Here is a 21,041-nt window from a genome sequence, read left to right as displayed (position 1 = left end):
TGATCCTATCCCTCCGCGGGGCTGTCCTATCCAGATCGCCCCGCGGGGATTTCGGTACCTGGGTGTCTTCATTACCCTGGACGCGGAGGCCCGATATAGTCAGAACTTGCTTCCCCCCCTCCAGCGCCTGAAGGAGGATGTCGCGCGTTGGAGGCGCTTGCCGCTCTCGCCGCTCGGCCGGGCGGCATTGTTTAAGATGATGTCGCTGCCGCGTTTCCTGTACACTCTGCAGAACACAATGGACGTCGTCCCGGCGCGCTACTTTCGCGAGGTGGAGAGTTCGCAGCGCCGACTGTTCTGGGAAGGTAGGCCGCGTATCGCCCTGGCGAAGCTGACGCTCCCGTGGTATGACGGGGGGATTGCCCTCTCGGATATCAAACGGTATTATTGGGCCTCCCAGCTGGCTGCGATTGATCACGGCCTGTACGGGCCCGCTCTAAACCCGGCCTTTGCAATGGATAAGATGTTACTGCCGGGTGGTGATTATAACCGAGCGCTTTACTCCAGCTCGCTTGACGCACGTCTGACGGGCCCCACGCGTGTCATGGTACGAGTGTGGCACACGGCTAATGTGGCGACGGGGTGGAAAGATCGTTTGACCCGGGCGGCGCCACTATACGCATCTGAGCAGTTGGGCTCCCTGTGGACCTCGAAGGGCTTTGAGAAGTGGGACATGATAGGCATCAGCAGGGTGGGTGATCTCTAGACGAGGGGGGGGATTCAAAACGTTCGAGATGCTACAGACAGAATTCCAGTTGCAGGACAGGGAGTACTTTCGGTATATGCAGATCCGTCATGCGCTATGCTCCGTATTCCCGGACGTTGCCTCCATCCCGGAGTATTCCCCTCTGGAGGATAGAGTGCTGGATGGACATGTACCGGACAGCACGATTTCATTAATCTATAAAAAACTTATCAATGACCGCTCGGGACTGCTGACTAACCTTCGTGAGGCATGGGTGGCCGATGGATTGGAGCTGGATGACGAGGACTGGGTATCTGCGGTGGCCTCCCCGAAAGAGGTGGCCATACCGGCCCGCCTTCGCTTCGTCCAGCTCAAGATACTCCATAGGGTCTATGTTACGGGGCCAAGGCTACTGCGTATGGGCTATGCTGTGGACGGGTTGTGTAAGCGTGGGTGTGGTTCGTTGGGGACCTTTCTCCATATTTTGTGGGAATGCCCGGAGGTGGAGCGATTCTGGCGTGGTGTGCATGAGGTCCTGCGGGTGGTTACGCGTGTGTCGCTGCTGCCCGAAGCGAGGAGATGCCTTCTGAATGTGTGGGAGCCAACCGACTACTCGGTGCCGCAGACGCGGTGGGTGACTCTGGGATATATGGTGGCCAAGCGCGACATTGCTCAACTGTGGGGTTCCCAGAGGTCGCCGACTGTCTCGGCATGGAAGGATAACATGGATTGGTGCATGTTTCGGGAAAAGATGGTGTATGTTGCGAGAGGTAAGCCTGGGACATGGGTGAACGTATGGGGCCCCTGGAACGCCTACCGCGGGGGAATCTGTACCCCGCCGTTATTGCCCGATCCGTCACCGGCCCCGTCCCCTTAGCCAGCTTATCTCCCCGGTTCCGGGCACTGAGTCCACCTAATCCCCGTCTTGACCTTTTCCCCCCCTTGATACTCCTATGGATTGGTAGGGTCCCCCCTCTAGGGGAGCGCATGCTGCTGTTTCCGATTGTGGGTTGCCTTGTGGATTTGTTTTTTGTTGTTATTTATATTAAAATGAAACCGTTATGTGGGGTCCGGATGGCGTGGCTACCACCGCTTCTAACTCCTGTGCATTTCCCTTTGCCGCGGCATGCGCGCTATTGTTTGTATCACATGCTCCTTTTGCTTGCTGGCGGCCGGCCTGAAGGTTGTAGGCCCATCTTTGTATATTTTTTTAATTTTGTAATAAACGGTTTCAAAAAAAAAAAAAAAAAAAAAAATTCAGGCAGTCTTCCCAGGGCCACTTCATTACAGGGCATTACAGAGGTTAAAAGCTTATGCTCTCAGGAAGGGCTTGTGGTATGGAGATCAGGTCATTATCACGGAAGAAGCTCGAGAGGAGTTGATTTGGTGGTTGGAGAATCTGGAGGTGTGGAATGGGCGAGCGATTTTTGGAATTTGCCCGGATTTTGTTTTGGAGACAGACGCAAGCCTCTTTGGATGGGGTGCTTGTCTGGAGGAACAAGAGACAGGAGGTCGATGGACGAAGGAAGAGAGTTGTGTTCATATAAATGGTTTAGAGATGATGGCGGGTCTTTATGCATTAAAGAGTTTTGGAAAGAAGTTGAAGAACTTCAATGTGTTGTTAAAGATGGACAATGTTTCGGCTGAACGGTATATAAATCGATTGGGGGGAAGCAGATCAAGGAATTTGTCACAGTTAGCAAAGAAAATTTTGAATTTTTGTTTGGAAGAGAAGAATGGTTTGCAGGCAGAATATTTTCCAGGACAGAGCAATGTTGTAGCGGATTGGAATTCAAGATATTTAAGGGATTACAGCGATTGGAAACTAAATGTTCAGATATTCAGGAGAATAGAGGAGGAGTGGGGTCCATTGGAAGTGGATCTTTTTGCGTCATGGCTGACTTTTCAGTTGGATCGGTATTACAGTTGGAGACCGGATCCTTTTGCGGTGGAAGTGGATGCGTTTCAGCAGGACTGGAGGAAGGATCGATGTTATGCTTTTCCCCCGTTTGCAATGATACAGAGGGTATTATTGGTGGTGAGGAGGCAGAGGTGTCAGGTGGTGTTAGTGACGCCTTTTTGGGCAGGTCAAGCTTGGTTTCCAGGTCTTTTGGAATTGGCAGTAGAGGAACCCTTTTTGGTCCCAGATTCAGAGGATATTCTTTTAGGAGAAGGAGGGGTGTTTCATCCTTTGGTTATGGAAGGGGCGTTGAGCCTTCTTGTTTGGAAGATATCAGGAGAGAGGAGCAGTTCGGAGAGCTTTCGGAACAAGCTCAAGAGTTGCTCAATGAGTCATGGGCACCAGGTACAAGGAAAAGGTATTTGGGAGCGTGGAGGCAGTGGTCTGGTTGGTGCTTGGAAAGGGGTTTGGATCCCGTGGAGGCTTCTGCTATAGAATTGGCAAATTTTTTGTCAACCTTGTTTGAAAAAGGATTAAGTTTTAGGACGATTAATTGTTATAGGTCTGCTATTGCAGCAGGTCATAGTTTGGTTGGAGGTTGTTCAATTGGGAGAGAACCTTTGGTATGTAGAGTCTTGAAAGGTGTTAAGTTAAAGAGACCCCCTAAGCCTAGGTATAGTGCTACGTGGGATGTTAATAAAATTTTAAAGTTGTTCGAAAATTGGCCAGCAAATAGGTTCTTGAGTAGTAAGCAATTGTCAGGGAAATTAGCAAGTCTATTGTGTCTTATTTCTTTTAGAAGAGTTTCTGACGTAAGGGCGTTAGATATTCGTAATAGAAGCTTTACTCCGGATGGAGTTATTTTTAGTATTACGAAAAGAACGAAATGCATGTCAAGTTCAGTTTTTTATCCAAGATTTGTGGACCATCCTAAGTTATGTGTGGCGATGTGTTTAAAGGAGTATGAGACTAGAATGAGCGAGTTTAGGAGAGTTGGGGATGATCAGTTGTTAATTTCTTTTGTGAGACCTTTTCGTCCAGAAACTACCGCTACTATTGCAAGATAGGTGAGATTTTGCATGTCTGAAGCTGGCGTGGATCTGAATGAGTTTGGTGCACATTCTGTAAGAGGGGCTATGGCGAGCAAGGTCTTTTTGTCTGGTGGGCGTTTAGAGGAGATCTTGCGTGTAGCTGATTGGTCAAGTGCAGATGTTTTTGCTAGGTTTTATCTAAAACCTTTGGGGCATGTGTCGTCTGTGGTTTTGTCACAGCTTTAAACATGCATAATGATAGCCTCCGGTCTTGCCATGAAATGTAGATTCTCCAAGCTTTGTGAAAAGAGAATCTGGATTTCATTAAAGACACGGAGGCTAGCATTATCCCTCCCACCCTCCCGTGGTTTTGGGTGGGTTGTGGAGTAGTGACATTTTTTTGGATTGATCTGGTAGTAATATTTAGGTGGGTGTTCAGTTGATTTTAAAATTATGTTTGTTTTTTCCAGATGTCCAATAAGAGGATTTTTTAAGAAGTTCAGCTGCGGTTTGGTGTTTTAATGCTCTCTTCAGGAGCAGCGTGAAAGAGGAAGATGGCTGCTGTGTGGAGGAATTTATATTGTTTAGACATTCTATGTTCTAGAAGTTTTGGTTTAGTGATGTAATTCTTCTAAGTGCTGCAAGGAGTGGAGTAATAAAAGGTTATGCATAATACTAGCCTCCGTGTCTTTAATGAAATCCAGATTCTCTTTTCACAAAGCTTGGAGAATCTACATTCTCCCCTAACTTCATTAATACTATTACCAAGCCAATATCAGTCTACATATGCCAAAATAAAAGGTTGAGAATAACACAAACATTTACACTAGACAAAGAAAGAAAAAATGGATGTAAATTCACCAACTTCTTCAAATACCAAATATCTTCTGATAAAACAGGTAACATACTGGTTAAAAGAAGAATTCAAAACCCTGCCCCACCACCCCCATATGGCAACCAATAGAAAATGATCTTCTAAAACCAACTGCAAATACTATAGCCCCCACTATGAAAAACTTAAAGGCCACACTTTCATACAGCATTCCCAAAGATTCCATAAAATTCCTTAGATTTCTAGATAGACAAAACACTAACAAATAAGAGTAATGCCACCCTAACAACACCCTGAGGCAATACACATGCCAAATAAGACAAAAAATAGTTTTCTAGAATGATTGGGTAAATAAAGAAATACTATACATTAAAGATTTGATCTACTTGAAGAACCCTATATCCTTCCCAACACACCAACAGAAATAAACTCCCAAACATGGACTTCTATAAGTTTCTCAAACTTAAGGTACCACTCAACATAGGCCCTACTGTACCTAATTAACCAGATTAGACACCTATTCCTCCAAGATCACCTAGCAGCAAAGATATACAAATGTATTGCTACAAATTACACAAAGCAAATAATACAAATACACAGAGAAAAGGGGAAAAACCTGTGCAAAATAAGGAATAAAGACCAATTATGGGCCATCCATATGGAAAGTTGCTGCGAAATCCGAAACTTCTTCAATCATTACTAATGTAATATTGGATACTCCACAGATGCTTCTGGAATCTCAATAAAGTTTTCAAAACCAGCCTCATTGAGTCAGATAACGATTGGACCTTCTCTGTAATCATTATCAGAGGAATTAACAACATTTTCCAACAAGACATTGTACTCTACGCTATTTTCAGTCTTGTTATTCCCTTATGTTTGAATAAATAACATATACATATATATATATATATATATATATATATATTCATTCCACCCTCTCAACTGCTTTCTCAGTCATCATCCTATACCTCCAACAGAAATCCCAGGCTCATCCCCAATCAAATAAAACTTGTCATGTCACAAATTAGCCCAACAAACTGATTCCCTCAAACAACACTACCACTTCCCAGTATCCCACTGACTCTTCCCACCCAAATATCACTCAATTAGTCCTCTCAGAGAATAAAAACAATACTCTAACTCTTTTACCTATCATTCCCACTTACCAAGGGCCTCCTGCATTCCCCACATACATTTCAGTCATTAAGAGTGCAGAGTGAGATGTAGTGATCACTCCAGAAGAATGTAGGCTCACACCTAAAACCTCATAGAAGCACGGACTGCCTTTACACCCATCACAAGAACTGTTCAATCGACTTTCAATTGACTTCTACTCCTCGACAGATCTGTGACCAAAATACTGCATCAGAATTGAAGACTTTATCTACTTGAATTGGCGTGCCAGACAGAAACATGTCCCTCCAACTCCCCACAACTTCCACTTGACTTCCCGATTACCCAAGACAATGCGATCTGTCGAAAGGAAGGTAAACAGGTAGAGGGGTTGCAATTATCCATAGCTCTTCTGTACTGTGCAAAAACTTAAACACAGATCAGTCTTCCATGTCCAAATGTCTAGCAGTTGAAACTGAGACCGTAGATAAAAAGCCCACAAATATTTCACATCAATTGCCACCCTCCAAGGGATAATCTTCTGTGGCATAGGCAGTGAACATGTGTCTGACTGGCTCTGTCTGTGCTCAGTGACAGCGTGGTGCTCAGTGATAGCGTGATGTCACCTCCCTTCCTCAGCCAAGTGGAAAGCTGTGTATGTCAATGGAATATAGAGATGTCATAAGCCTAGTAATAAGCATTGGGGTATTGTGGCAGTTGGCCCCCAGCTGCCGTCTTTGATGGATGAGATTTTCTTTCCTGTAAGACTAAACTTGGATGTTTCAACAGCACTCTGCCTGGTCGGATCCTTCTTATAGAATATCACACTGGTGTAGTCGGCAGGCGTAAAGCCATTACAAGAAGATCTCAACACGTGCAGTTAAGCACTTCACTCAAGCCCAGCAAGGAGGCAGCATTCTAGTGAGAGATAACCATTTACGGAGGTTGTTGTCGTTGAATGACTAATCACGATGTTGGTGCCACTTAATTGAAACCATTGGAGACGGATGGTTTCAACTGTACTTTAAACTTGACATGAAATGTGCCTAACTGATGTTGGGCAACCGTTGCAAGGGGCTGTTTGACTGAATAAACCGTGCTGCTTATTCTACTAAAGTAACTTGCATGATTGTGAAGAAGCCTTGAAGGGATCGGTGTTGGCGTTGGTCTATTTAATTTCACAAGTGCGCTCGAGTGTTTGGCTGGTGGGCACTTGTGGAGAGTGGAGCGTGAGCAATCGTGTGGATCGCGGGCAATCAAGAACAGCCACTTGTGAATGAACGAGCAGCGTTCTTCACAAGCAGAGTAGTTTTAGCCTTTACTAAGTGCAACCGTCTGTAAGGCGTTGGAGCCTGTGTAGATAACATCTGCTCGCACAAGGAATACACTATCCACTTGCCAAGGCCTTCAGAGAGGACACGATTTAAAAGTAGTTTTCCGTTCTGGACTCCAGCCTGACTCTCGCTTGCTTCCTGAACAGCCTTCGTTTTTGTCTTCATGTTGGCTCACAAGTTTTCATTGTATGTTGTGCCGGCATTGGGGTTTGGTTATCCAAGGCTATCCAGGGGAGGGGCTTTGTACTGATTACCGGAGTGTGTGGTTTCAGTAACACGCACACTCTTAACATCTGCTGCAAACCCTGCTTGTCATTGCCTGGCCATGCCATTTCAGTGACAGGCACACACCTTGGATTTCTTGATTCCCAGATCGCATTTACCGGGCGTGCTCTTTCAGTGACACGCACACTTTTCGGATTTCTGATTACGAGGTGGGAGTCAAATTTTTGAATATACATCTTCTCTTCGAACAGCTCATATATATTAGATTAGAAAAGTCAAATAGCATATCTTATAACATCTTCTTGGGTGATTTGGATATCTACGGGAGTTAGAAGTCTGATACAGCCTTACCACAACTATTGCTCTTTGTGCTCAACGACAACCATCCTGTTCTACACCCTCACATGAAAAAGGCCCTATTCTTAACCTCCTCACATGCAGAAAAAAACTAATTGATTCGTGTAGCCTGGTTTGACCACTTCCTTGTTCCTTTCTCCTTGCTATGCAACGAATAGTCCACCTGCGGGCAAACAAAGAAACTTAGGGTGTGGGTATGGGATTTCAACAATGACAACCAGACCCTTCTAAGTACCAAACGTAACAAAATAGCAACAAATCTATTGAACTCACAGGCCAGTCTGACACTATTTGGTTAGTAGAGAACTACAACTCAATCTGGTCAGATGTTGCATATGAAGTTGCTCCATTTTAACCAAAAAAAACACACAACAATTAAATCATCACAATTGTTCTTCAAAACAACTTTTAGAAGAACAGAAAACCCTTAAAGCGATATAATGTACATGACAGCATTACCCCACAAAGAAAACCATTTAAAAAGCTTTGACTCAAGCAGAAAGAATCCAAATACAATAATGTCTAGACTAATGTGGTATTTTTCAAAAGAGAAAGAAAAATGTGTAAAATCGACCCAAGAATGTTTTTGATCTGTTCAAGAAGTCCACAAGCCCTGACACCTTTCCAAATCGCCCAAACACCAAAGAAAGCAGTGACACTCTCTTCAACGTTTTCAAAGATAAAAGAAAAAAGATTGCCAGAGAATATTCGTAATGTATCCAATTGTTTTATTAGAAAATAAAATAAAAACATGTTTAAAGAAAAACATTGAGCTATCTCTTCTGACAGCTGAAACTATTCTCCCACAAGAGACCTTAACCCCTGACTTTACAGTTGAGTGGACCTCATTTGAACAGATAACTGAATATACACTGAAACACTCTTTGTGCTATCAGACCATCCACTAATTCCACTGACACCATTTCAGCCATTCCTGTCGAGAACATTTCGTCATCTCTTTTCCGCTCAGTCATGTAATCAACTCCTTCCTCTGCAAAGGTGTAGTACCAGATTGCCTCAAATCTGGCCTGGTCACCCACTGCTCTTAAAAAAAAAAACACTTACTCCACTGTTCACAACAACTTTTGCACCTTTACAAACCTACCTTTCCTAGTAGATCAATGTGAGTGTGACAGTGAGAAAGAAAAAAGCAAGAGTAAGAGTGAGAAAGTATGACTAAGTCAGTGTGAAATTGGGTGAGAGTCAGTGTGAATGAGGGAGAATGAGTAATGAGGGAGAATGAGTAATAAGTGAGTGTGAGTGAGAATTAGGGTGTGACGGTTGCATGACGTTACAACGCATGCCATTACCCCGTATGCCGTTACAACACATACCTTTACCCCGACTTGCTGTCGGGGGTGCGCTGGAAGTTGGAGTAGTATAATTTACAATTCCAACTCCAATGTGTGCAACAGTAGGGGGAAGGTGTTGGAGTTAAATCCAACACCTTCTACCCCCTGCAGCAAGCCTTTCGCGTTGTAACAGCATGCGGGATAATGGCATGCGTTGTAGCGCATGCATTGTAATGGTTGTTTCCCGGGCGTGAGAGTAAGAGTGAGTGCAAGACTGAGTGAGACTGAATGGGTCGAAGTGAGGTTGAGTAAGAATGTGGTATTATGGTTGTGATACTGCTGTTTGCCCTGGCAACGTGAAGGTAACTATGTATTATGGAGGCATCCATGGCAAAACTCGTGCTGGGAATTCTTAGCATGACAGGCCCCTGTGACAAAATGATGACAGACTGGAGGAAATTCTTGGTTTATTGGTAAGTAAAATAATTCTACTGGCATACTGGAGTTAATTGGTATTAGAGGTAGTCCTTGGCACACGGATAAAACATTGGTGCTGGCTGGCATTCTGGAGGTAATTATAGGTATATAGGTTAATCGTGGAAAAACTCAAGGGCTGGCATACTTGAGGAATTTCTTGGCATGGAGGTGCCCATGGTAAAATGCTGGCACAAGTACATTGGAGACAATTATTGTCATGAGGGAAGATAACCGCTGCATATGAGAGGATAGTTGCCCATGACAAAATGCTGGCCCTGATATATTGAGGTCAGGTTGGACATACAAAACACACATGGAATATGGATTGGCATTCATGGTAAAATCCTATCTTATAGATTGTAATTTTTGGCAAAAAGGGCACCCATGACAAAACTCAGGCTCTGGCACAATGGAGGTCCATTTTGACATATGGAGTCAACTCCTGGGGAGCTTGTGATATAATTGGCTTAACACACCATGATAGAACTTGACTATTTAAGAAGTGTCCCTTCAGAGCTGATGGCTTTTAAACAAATGTGAAAGTTGTGCTTCAAAAGGCCCTATTTAACAGCAATTTTTCAAACATTTTGCTGGGACAGGGTCCCCCCCAAACCCACTTAGAAGAGGTCTGGTTCGCTTGCTTTATTTCATAGCTAGTAGTACGCCCCGACATTTCAAAGATCATTTCAGCTCCAATATAGGCATCATCTAAAATACATGTGTATGTGTTGTGGCCTTATATTGATCATGCAGTTATTATGGAACTTCAGCAATGTCACTTATTGTGATATCATCAGGGTTACGGACATGTGGCATGACCTCCGGGGGAATTTCAGGGTCAAAGGACATATGATGTTACTACCTAATGTCATTAAGGTCAGAGGGCGTATGATGTCACTTCTGATACCCCTCAATTTTGGTTAATAGATGCCCATGCACACAGCTGCACCTAAAGATCTCCTCACAAGAGTACGTAGTGAATCTGGCAAAGCGTTTTAGAGACCTCCATCCTGTTTGTTACTCCACCACCTCAGACTGATTCCATAAAAGAGAGTTTCTTCTACTCTATCCACCACACACCACATCAGAACTAGTCCATTGAGAGGCTTCAATCTTGCTTGATTGCAATCCATCCACTGTTCAGAACGTCAAATCTTAGCTCTTACTCTTGACCATAGCCTAATGCTGAACATCCACATCAATGTGGTAGCGAAGGATGCCCAACACAACATTTGCTCCTCAGGGGCTCAAGCCTCCTTTACTAGAGTAAGTCTTCAAAACTGCAGTTCAATTCCATATTCTCTCCAAACTAGACTAGGACAACTCACTACTGATGGGCATTCCCAGAATACAACTTGAAGGAAGTCCTGAACGCCACAGTTCTTCCAGTCACAAGAGCTAAAAGATCCACTACATAACTCTTATCCAGGCCATCCTTAACTGGTTCCTATTGAGGTCAGGGGCATTTTTAAGCAAGCATGCATAATTCACAAGGCAATACAAGAAGGTTCTGCATAATAATTGGCTGACAAACTACTCTTCTCAGGAGGTGCTTGTGCCCTTCGAAATACAGACTACGTCTAACTAGAAACTCCTGCATTCAGCAAAAACAAAACTGTGAAACAAGCCTTCTCAGGGAAGGCTACCAACATACAGATTGTCTTTTCATCTGCCACCAGGATGAGTCCCTCTAGTGACTCCTTCAAAAAGAGTCCTGAAATTCCTCTAATTCAGCATCATATTCATATATCTCATCTAACCTGGATTGGCATATTTAAACTCTTGCCTGGAAACCAACATTTTCCTATCTTTATTCCCCCTTGATCCTGTAGGAATGACAATGTCTTCATGTTGACGATACTGGTGCTCCTGTCTCTGTTAACCTATGTAAGATGCTCCAATAGTGTATTAACACCATACTTTCCATGTTGTCTAAACTGCTATTGTTCTTGAAACATCTATGTAAGCATTCCACTGCCCGATGGGGTCTGGTCATGCAATATATAACTGCTTAAACCATACATTAAGGTCAAACAGACTAGACAGTTGGCCCTGTGCATACTGCCTTAGGAATGGTTATAAATTAACATCTGCAGCATATACAACATTGCCCTTTGACTTGAGGATCTATATACCTGTGAAGAGAAATGCATCTGTCAGATGCAAAAATGTGGCCATCTTCCTTTATAGAGTAAGGGCTATACGCCGGATGGGACGGAGATGGAAACTTAGCTGTTGGTGCAAAAGGAAACAGGAAGTGGGCAGCTCTGCAATATTGAGGGCCTTTTCTTGTTTAGTTGGAGCCCAAGCTCAACATTCAGAATAATGCTGTGCAGACACGCCAAGTCTGCCTACAGTAGGAGCCTGCAACTGCTGCCCAGCCCAACCTTCATCCTCCTAGTGACAAGTACCTGAAGCCAGCGTATTTTCCATTATTTTTAGAATGTCTCCTGTAGCTGATGATCGTGTGATGTTGCCTGTATCCTGCATTTGCTGCACTTTGACTGTTCCTGATGATTGTGTGAACCTTGTGCCATGCAGTACATGGCCACCATGCTCCTGACCGGCACCATCATTATGTAACCCAGTGTACTGTTTTCTGTTTGGTTTCAGAATTATCTGCGTGCCAAGGAGGCCTCTGTGCTAAACTCCACTGTGCTGCGATACTACTACTACAACTGAGCATTATCTATCCAATGCATTACTGCATTAAATCTCCGACTGTGGCCATTGTGAGTTGATGAGCTGCATCTGTTGCTAAAGTGCTCCGTTCCAGACAAACAGCCAGCTCTAACGGCTGGGCCCCTTTACCTGCCCTTGCTCCTTACTCTCACCTGGCCCGACTACTGCTTCATGTCCAACCCACAACTCGAGGACTATTAGCTCACTGCTGCACAGTGCGGTACCCTATACACTGCTCCTGCAAAGACGCATGATGATGCATTGTGAAAAAATGAAACGGGTAACGAAATGTGCCCTAAAGAACCCTTTCAAGTGGAAACTGTGCCTGGTTTTAAGTGGGGATTAGCTCCTTCACAAATAGAAGTGAGCAAACAACTAGTTCCAGAGTACCTGTAAATATATATTCAAAAGAGAAATGCAAATGTCAGTTAACTATTTAAGACACTGACCAGATTACCTTAATAGAAATAAAAAAACATACATTATCGCAAAACAATGCCATGGCCTGGACACTATATTTATTTTGGACGATACATATGCTACCTAAACTAAATACTCTTCCCCTACACTACCAAAGGTAATTCTTTATTACCCCTTGAAAGTCACAGCCTGAAGCGAAGTTACTTAGTGAATCAGTGAGTTTCCAGTACTGTCTGGTTCTTGTATTTCCACAGATAGAGTCAATACTAGAACTGCCTAACTACCTTTGAGTCACAAAAGTCATCGACAACTCGGCCAACAATGACTGGAAAAGGAATGTGGTTAATCAAAGAGAACAGTATTGGAGCGCGTCGTTCCAGGAAAGTATTTTCTCAGAGTTTCTGCCCCCACGCGATGCTCAAACAACAAAAACCAAACTACTACAAGTATCAAGAATATACTCATAGGTTTGCTGCATCCTCACTCTTATTCTCTTTCACTCTCATGTTCCTATCCTGCTTGGAATACCCTTTTTAGGTCTCGCCTGAGCCAGCGCATGCGCTAAGAGACATTTAGTAAGCGGCTTTTGAAAGTGCCACCACAGGCTTTTGGTGGCCTCAAGCTTGTGTGCACGCAAGCGTGCACGCGCGCAGCCGCCATCTGTCTTTCCTCCGCCACACAACTCCCGCTTCTCCCCCACCACAAATCGCTTCTCGCGGCCAATGCTTGCATCGCTCGCCGCGATTGATCGCGATCACTTTCACAGCCGCACTGCCAATGAACTATTTTTAGATTCACTCCATTACCTCTTCAATGCCACAGCAGAGAACATACCTAAACAATCAGCAAAATAAATAGCCCATAATCAAAACCATACAGGGCTATGCTAATTTGGGTGACTACATGAACACACAAAACCTGCACAATAACGTAGAAAAGAGAGGTCTTGCACCTGGAAACATATTCAGAATATATTGTGAATAAATACAAAAAAGATACTGTCAATAGTACAGAAGCAGAAAAACAAAATATTGTCAATGGTTGGGTAACTAGAAGCTAAAATATGTCTTTATGAATCGACTATATTTGGAAGCCTCATATTTTACACATTTCTGGGTACAAAGAAAGTGGGCTGGCTTCTAGGGGCAGTTTTAGCATCTAAAGATAACTGAATATGCAGTCTCAAAATACTCCACACACCTTGATAATTTGTAGGAATAACAAAATCCGTATGCATCTTAGACAGGGAATAGAAACTAGAGTATCAGCAATGTCCAAACCCACTGTTCAATTGGATTTTTTTTTAAAACATACTTGAAGGCATGCAAAAGGCCTTCAGAGGTCTCTAGGTAATATTTGAAGTGAAAGGCTTATTTTTGACAGATCATTGGCAAACTATTTTCGGCCTCGGTTTGTCACTGGAACATAGCTTCAAGCCACTAATATGTGGAAATTTTAGATCAGGCACCTATTGGCATTCAACGCCAAATCAATACCCTTGCCAAGTAGTGTGTAAAGAGTAATAGAGGGAGAAAAGAAAGATAAACAAAAACGTTGACACCTTTTTGAGCACTAACTGTAATATAGATGGCCCTTAACCTTTTTCCGATATGCTGAAGCCAAAAGGCTTTTGCCAGGCCTCTTTCAACCATAGTAACTGTAGATCACAAATTTGTATACAATGTTAAAAAGGGTAAGCCCATAAACACAGAGTAGCATACATTTCTTGGGTTTAAAAAATATATATAATGTAAACAATTAAAAAGCGGATCAGGCAGTGGTGCAGTTTAGTCACAGTCAAGCTTCACACAGAAGAAGGACGGCACATCCACCACCCTGCTGCATGAGAAGATGCACATCTCTCCAGAGGGACACAAGTCAAATGCAGCATCTAATTTGTTCTGGCAACACAGGAAAGTGACACATTAGAAAGCAAAAAAGCCGGATTAGGAGCAGTAAACAAAAATGCCAGTTTGTTATTGGTTACTCCTCCTCACTACCATTCTGCTCCCATTCGTTTTCTGAACAGAAGATCAGGGGAGGTGGTGTGTAGTCCGGGAAGCTCACCAAATTTGCTTTGAGGAACAGGAGATGTTCCACTCCCTCCACCTCAAGGGTGGATTTCTGTTTGTTTACCAGCCCTTCCGCAGCACTGAAAACATTCTCTGAAAAAACACTGGATGGCGGGCAGCTCAAGTACAGAATGGCCAATTTGGTCAGTGCTGGCCACATACTACGTCTCTTTTCCCAGTAGGTCAGTGGATCTTCTTTTGCTCCAATTGTCTTGTTATCATGGAGGTATTTCTCTACCATGATGCAAGCAGAGTGACTCTCTGTTGATAGGGAGGCTCCACTGCCCTTCGATGCCAAAAGACCTACGCTCTCCAGATGCTCAATCAAGGTCTTCTCCTTCTGGATTAATGGTGGAACAACCCTGCCCTTTTGCCAACTTGATGCTGCATCCCCAAACCCCTTTTCTCCCTCACACATCATTTCAACACCTGGCTCTATTTCAGAGTCAGAAAATGATTCTTTCACAGTCTGGGCACCACTAGTAGGCCTGTTTAACACAAAAGATGTGGATGGGAAAGACGGTGGTGGTGGGGGTGCACTGCTGGCTAACATGATTTCCTTAACTTTCTTTACAGTCACTTGCTTCCAGTGATCAATATCAGCACCAAGGGGGAGTATGGCCTCAATTTTTCCTTTGAAGCGTGGGTCAAGCAATGTAGCAAGCACATACTCTTCCCGATTAAACATTTCATTTATTCTGCAGTCCGAAGACAGTTTGAGTGTCAAGTTGTCTACAAGAGCAACGGCACTTCCATCACCAAGATTTCCAAAATGGCTCCGGATCTGTTTCAGGAAAATATAAAGGTATCGGACCTCTGGCAACACCTGGCTCAAAGAGGCATTGTTGGCACTCACTTCACGTGTGGCCATCTCAAAGGGCTGCAGAAGGGCCACAACTGTAGAGATCAGATTCCAGTAGGTGGATGTCAAAACAACATCAGTTGTTCCAATCTGCTGCTTGCCAATGTATTCATGGACAGCTTTCTGTTGCTCCAAGAGCCGCTCTAACATGTAATATGTTGAGTTCCAGTGGGGCACTGTCTCTTGCTTCAGCGGATGTCTTGGAAGGCTGTTCTGTTGCTGAAGCTCCGTCAGTGTTTGCCGTGCCTTTGCAGAGTGGAAAAAGTGGCTGCATATTTTACGGGCTACACCAAGCATATTAGCAATATGGTGATTGTCTTGTAAGAAGTCTGTGACCACTGTATTTAAGCAGTGTGCAAAGCATGGGATGTACGTGTAATCTTCTCCTTGAAAGGCACATGCAAAATTTAAATCACTGTGTGATAGGAGAAATCCATGGCTCAGAGAATTGGGGGTAAGCCAGATGCCAATCTGCTCTGTCAAAGCTCGTTGAATGGATTCTTGTGTTGGGTCTTTCTGAAATCCTTTAATACACAACAGTGCATGTTTTCTTGTGTTGGGTAGCTCTGGGTCTGCTGTAAAAACAGCCCAGTGTGCAGTGATTGCCATGTAGTCCACCAAAGAATCGTTGGTCCACATGTGAGCTGTGATGTGCACACGGGGGCCTTCAGAACACTGCAGCTCATGGATGACACTCTCACACACAGCTTCGTACAGCTGCGGGACTGCCTTTTTTGAAAAGAAAGTTCTAGAAGGCATTCGGTACCTTGGATCAGCCCTAGCCATGAACTTGTGGAAAGGCCTGGAGGAGATGAAGGAATAAGGTAGTGCCATGCCACACATAAGCTCTGTAATGCTCCTGTTCCAGGATTGAGCTCTAGGGTGATTTGGGGTATACTTGCCATTGACATCTGCCTTTTCTGGTACCATGACCTTACTTTTTGTTGATAATGTTGTGGCACCAGAGTCATTGTGCTTCCTTTTACGCCGTAGAGACAGCTCACTTTCAACAGGATCATCAGCACAAGGGGGCGGCGTAATTGGAGACATAGTGGAGGACTGTGACTGGGGATCATAACACAAAGGATCTAATGCAGTACACATTATTGGTGATGCTGAAAACATTTCTTCCAACTGCTCATCTTCCTGTTCGTCCTCTTCCTCAACTTCTACCTCATTGGTGGTTTTAGATTTAACTATCCTTCCCTTTGCCCACTCCTGTGGATGTTTGCCTTCCAAATGGCGCATTAATGCCGAAGTACCAAAATGGCCACCCTGCTTTCCCCGGCTGACACTAATCTCACAGAGAGTGCAAATAGCTCGACATATGTTAGTGCGATCTATGTAGAAGAACTGCCAGACGGCAGAGGTGGATTTTCTCCTCTTGGTCCCAGGTGGGACGAGTGGATGATTGGAAATATTAGAACTCCCTGTGTCTGGGCTGTCTACTTCTGACATGCTGAGGAAAGCTTTTCCTAAGTCCCTAGTTTTTTTGGTGCATTTGGCACTTGCTTTGGAACCTCTACCTCGACCCTTGGCAGGCCTGCCATCTCTTCTCTCACTGCCTTTTTCCAATTGTGATTCTGGGAGGACTTCTGTGCCAAGGGATTCAGTACTGTCTTTTTCTTCTTCCTCCTCAATCTCCTCACTGGATTCACTGCTATACTCATTGGTGGGAACCGCATTCTCATGAGTGGAAGCCAAGGAAGTTGAGGGAGTGTTAAGCATTTGATGTTGCCCTGCATAGGCTGGCAGAAACAACTCCTGTTCATTGTCATCTTCATCCACTTCTTCCACTTCCTCCTCCTCATCCTCTCCACCTTCTACCATATCCTGATTCATTTCTTCCCTCGCTCCCCATTCCACTGGGTGCTTAGCTTCTAAATGGCGCCTTAAGGGAGCTGTGGCAAAGTATGCTCCATGCTTCACACGGTGGATACTAAGTCCACAGAGGCTGCAAATGGCTATGCTTAAATCTGTTGTATCAGGGTAAAAGAACAGCCATATATCTGAGATGGACTTTCTTCCTTTAGTACAGGCAGGTTTTCTTGGAGGACCTACATGGAAGTCATCAGGATCTTTTAGTTCTCCAACTGATCCGTCCATTTCAGAAGGACTTTGATCTATTTCAACATACAAGTTATCTCTCCACCTGCTACCCCGGTGAGAAGCTGTGTTCGCTTTAGCTATCTCTGTCTCTTCTTGCCCAAAATCATGCAACACCCGTGGACCTTTGGACTGCCGCCTGCATTTCTCATCGTCTTCGTCACTAGCCTCCAACTTGATTTCAATCTCTGGTACAGAAATGGTATGGCATGTGGCTACAGAGATTGTTGGAAGGTGAGTCTCGATTGTGCTGGACACGCCCACAGTGCTAGTTGGCTCTTCATGCTCAAAATTATTCACCTCGGAGGCTTCCTTTGGGGCAGAGGAACGCAGTACGGGGTTAGGAAGACCTGAACTGGCTCCTCTCCGTTTCCTTCGACCTTTTGAGGCTTGCATAACGGTTGCAAAAGTGGTAAGGGACAGGCCAACTGGTACAAAATCGTGTCACTTCCCAGTACTGCTGATGTTCCAGAAAGGGTAAAAAATTTAATTACTTATTACAATAGTTCGGGTGACACAAATCACACTATAGCTTACAATAAAGTCATACTGCAACATGTTTTTAGCTTTGGCAGGCAGGTTCCAATGCTCCCAGGAAATCTTTGGCTGCAAAAAAATACTTGTAAGTGCTTAGTAACTTGACTGCTGCAACAGCAAACTAAGATTGGTCTCATCCTCGGTCTGCTCCTGCTAATTAGAGCAAGACTGCAGACTCTCACTCCTGCCGAAAGCAACATTTACAACATAACTCAGTTTTTGAATGGGGAGAAGGGAAGGTGCGGAGACAACAGGCTTGTTCACTTTGCCCAAAACCTGTGAAAGGAGTCAAGACAAATACTTATTGTAATGCAGTGTCCAAAGTATGATGACCAGATCATCGTGTTGTACATCATAAATGTACAGTATCATTTTCAGTCTTTGGCAGGTGAGTATTTAGTTGGTAAGGGGGGTGGTCTTTCCTTTAAGTAAACTATTTGTTCAAATGTCCTACAGCTCCATCTTAAAATACAGAGGTGGCTTCATTTATGCTGAGCCACATGCGTGAAATAAGTCTATATCTGTTTCAAGAAGGAACAAATGAGTAGCTTTGCTCTGTAGATCACAGTCAATGGATATTCAGCCCTGTCTGTTGATGGACAACATTGGGTTTAATTTGCAGACTCTGTTTAAAATAATCCTTGATGCAGCTTTGAAGACTGTTTTATAAATTCTACTGCTTGGTTTGCTTGAAGCCTTCTTCACTCAGGCTTATGGATGGCAGTCTTTATGTTAACATGTTCTTCAGTGGCAGGCAAGTTTCACACTTGTATGCAGCTATTAGCTTTTTACTTTGATCCTATGTAGAGGTGTATGGCTGTATAAACCAACCTGTAAATTAGAAAGAGAAGATAAGGTTAGACTCAGGACTCAAGATGTACGTTGACAAAGACGTGACAGGGACGAAATAGATAAGCTGGGGGCAGAAATAAAATGTCAGACTCATCTACCAATTGCTGCATTCTTTCCAACATCTTTTCTGACGAAACCTAGTCTGCATCAACCTGCAATAGAACAGGAGACTGTCTTTACTATAGACGAGAAGAGAGGGTTAGTCTTTGAATGGATTACAAACAGTACCAACTTTGTGGCTCACTTCCATCTGTACGGTATACAGAGATTCTGGATTCGAGATGTGGCCTTGAAAACATTTCAGTTGTGGAACATAATCTGAATTCTAGTACTGGCTTCCCACCTGAAAACGGAAGATAGTCACCCATTTTAGAAATAAAGCACTAAAGGAGATCCAGAAGAGTAATATTGAGACACCTGATTGAAGAAACAAGAGACGCAGCAAGGACCTCCTGCCGACAAATACACTGGTCATATATTAAACATACTCTGTTGTTGGTATTTTGTGGAGTTAGGATGTAGTAAGCATTGGCAAAGTCAATATGTCTGATCTAGGACACTGTGCAGCAGAGCTATTGGTTTTCTAGTGCTTAGTTGTTTTGCCATTATTTATGGGAAATTACCACTGAAAGATGGCAACCTGCACATATCCATGTGTGTACTTGCAGGCATGGGGGCCACCTTCTAAAAGGCTATGTTGGAGTAGAACATGCTAAAATATGACATGAGCATTTGCAATGCAAAAGGTCTTGCCTTTGGGCCTATATACGTTTTCAGCTATGAAGCACATAAGCCTGGGTATTTTACTGACTTCTGCGTTTTCTATCAAAACAGGTAAATAGAGGCCGTTGCTAGGGGGAAAAAAGTAGTAGTCCCTTAGCAAAAGTGGAAGCAGACAAGTCCTGGGGTAATGCTCCAAAGCCTACACAAAGTACATACAACAGATCTTCCTGACAGCGCAAGCGCCGTCTAGGCTCGACCCAAAAAAACACTGTTAATCATCATGCATGCATGGAAGGCACTTTTGAATGATAAATCAAAGTATGCTTGGGAGTACACGCATATGAATCTAAGCAAGTCGACAGGTAGAGCAGGTCCCAGTTCCTAGCTAAACTGTTATTTCTTTAAAGGCAAGAGCGGTGTGTGTGGGGGGGGGGGGTGTCAGTGCACCCAACAAGAACTGAGGTCAGGGGAGGCGAGGAAGCTGAAACAGGAAGAGAATGAGAGACAGCAGGGTTAATTGATAGTTCATTAACACCATCCAAATGAGTTAATACAGTTCAATTTCGTCAATTAAGAAACAGTATATGACAGTTTTGTAATAAAGTTATAAGGGGGCACAAGAACACCAGTAAAGAGGAAAGGAGGGGGTGGCAAGAGATAGAATAGTCCTTCTTGCACTGGAATACAGGGACTCTATAAAGGGGGAGGGTTGTAGGATACAGAAACAACTTATAGAACTGAGCAGGAGAAATAACCAAATATGGGCCGATCAAAAATTTGAATGACAATGTATTCATTCCAACTCAAAGTTTTCATTAGAACCCTTGGCCCAGCTGGATGATATTTAGTAAGGAATCGTCATTTCTCTACACATACATGTGGATAAAATGGGATGAGACTGTCAACAAGGGTCACTACAGAGCTATGAATGAAGGTCTGGTCAGTTCCACACTTGTTCCTTCATAAGAAAGTTTATCCTCCTTAGAAACATTGACAAGAGGGACATACTGAATGGTCCAAGGCCTTTGAGGCGCACTCATCTGATACCTCCCTCACCTCCACTGCTCTACCTGGTAAGTGGTAGTAAGTAAGGGCAGCACTGAGGTGGTGGACACAAGACAGGCGATGGATCAACACAGGAAGTTGCTTCAGGAGAAGGAGAGTGAATGATGGAGAGCTAGCACTGCCCTAGAAGGTTGTAAAGGCAGCACAGGGGTAACACTACTCAGACATGTGTGAAGTTAGCACTGGCTGGCAGTGTGGAGAGGTGGCAGTGACAAACAGTGTGAAGAGGCATCTCTGGCTGGCAGTCTGAGGATGAAATAGAGTTCATTAGTGTGTGAAGGGAGCACCATCTGGAAGTGTGAGAAGCAGGAACTGGTAGTCACAACTAAGTAACAGGCAACAGTGGACCATGTGAAGAGACTGAATAGAAGGCAATACAATAAGCGGGCAATTGTGGTCCGTGTGACAAGGTAGCATGGATGTACAGTTAGAAAAGATGGTATTGATGGACCACACTAGGAGCAGGCACTGGT

General features: G+C 44.0%; 2 protein-coding genes across 3 annotated transcripts in view; both read right to left on the bottom strand.

Moving 5' to 3' along the window:
- The window catches only part of LRRC61 (leucine rich repeat containing 61), a 281,819-nt gene that overhangs the window by 245,193 nt on the left and 15,585 nt on the right, over positions 1–21,041 (bottom strand). The gene's annotated exons all lie outside the window — the stretch shown is intronic.
- The window catches only part of LOC146796183 (zinc finger BED domain-containing protein 6-like), a 28,380-nt gene continuing 15,533 nt past the window's right edge, over positions 8,195–21,041 (bottom strand). For both annotated transcript variants that reach the window (XM_085628600.1, XM_085628601.1), the window contains one exon: positions 8,195–18,759. In XM_085628600.1, coding sequence (XP_085484726.1) covers positions 14,335–17,787 — 3,453 coding nt within the window. In that variant the 5' untranslated portion in view covers positions 17,788–18,759 and the 3' untranslated portion in view covers positions 8,195–14,334. The remainder of the gene's footprint in view (positions 18,760–21,041) is intronic.

This window comes from Triturus cristatus, chromosome 10 (assembly GCF_964204655.1).
Source record: "Triturus cristatus chromosome 10, aTriCri1.1, whole genome shotgun sequence".
NCBI lineage: Eukaryota > Metazoa > Chordata > Amphibia > Caudata > Salamandridae > Triturus > Triturus cristatus.
Note: the sequence above shows the minus strand (reverse complement) of the source record. Positions and strands in the feature narration are given on the sequence as shown.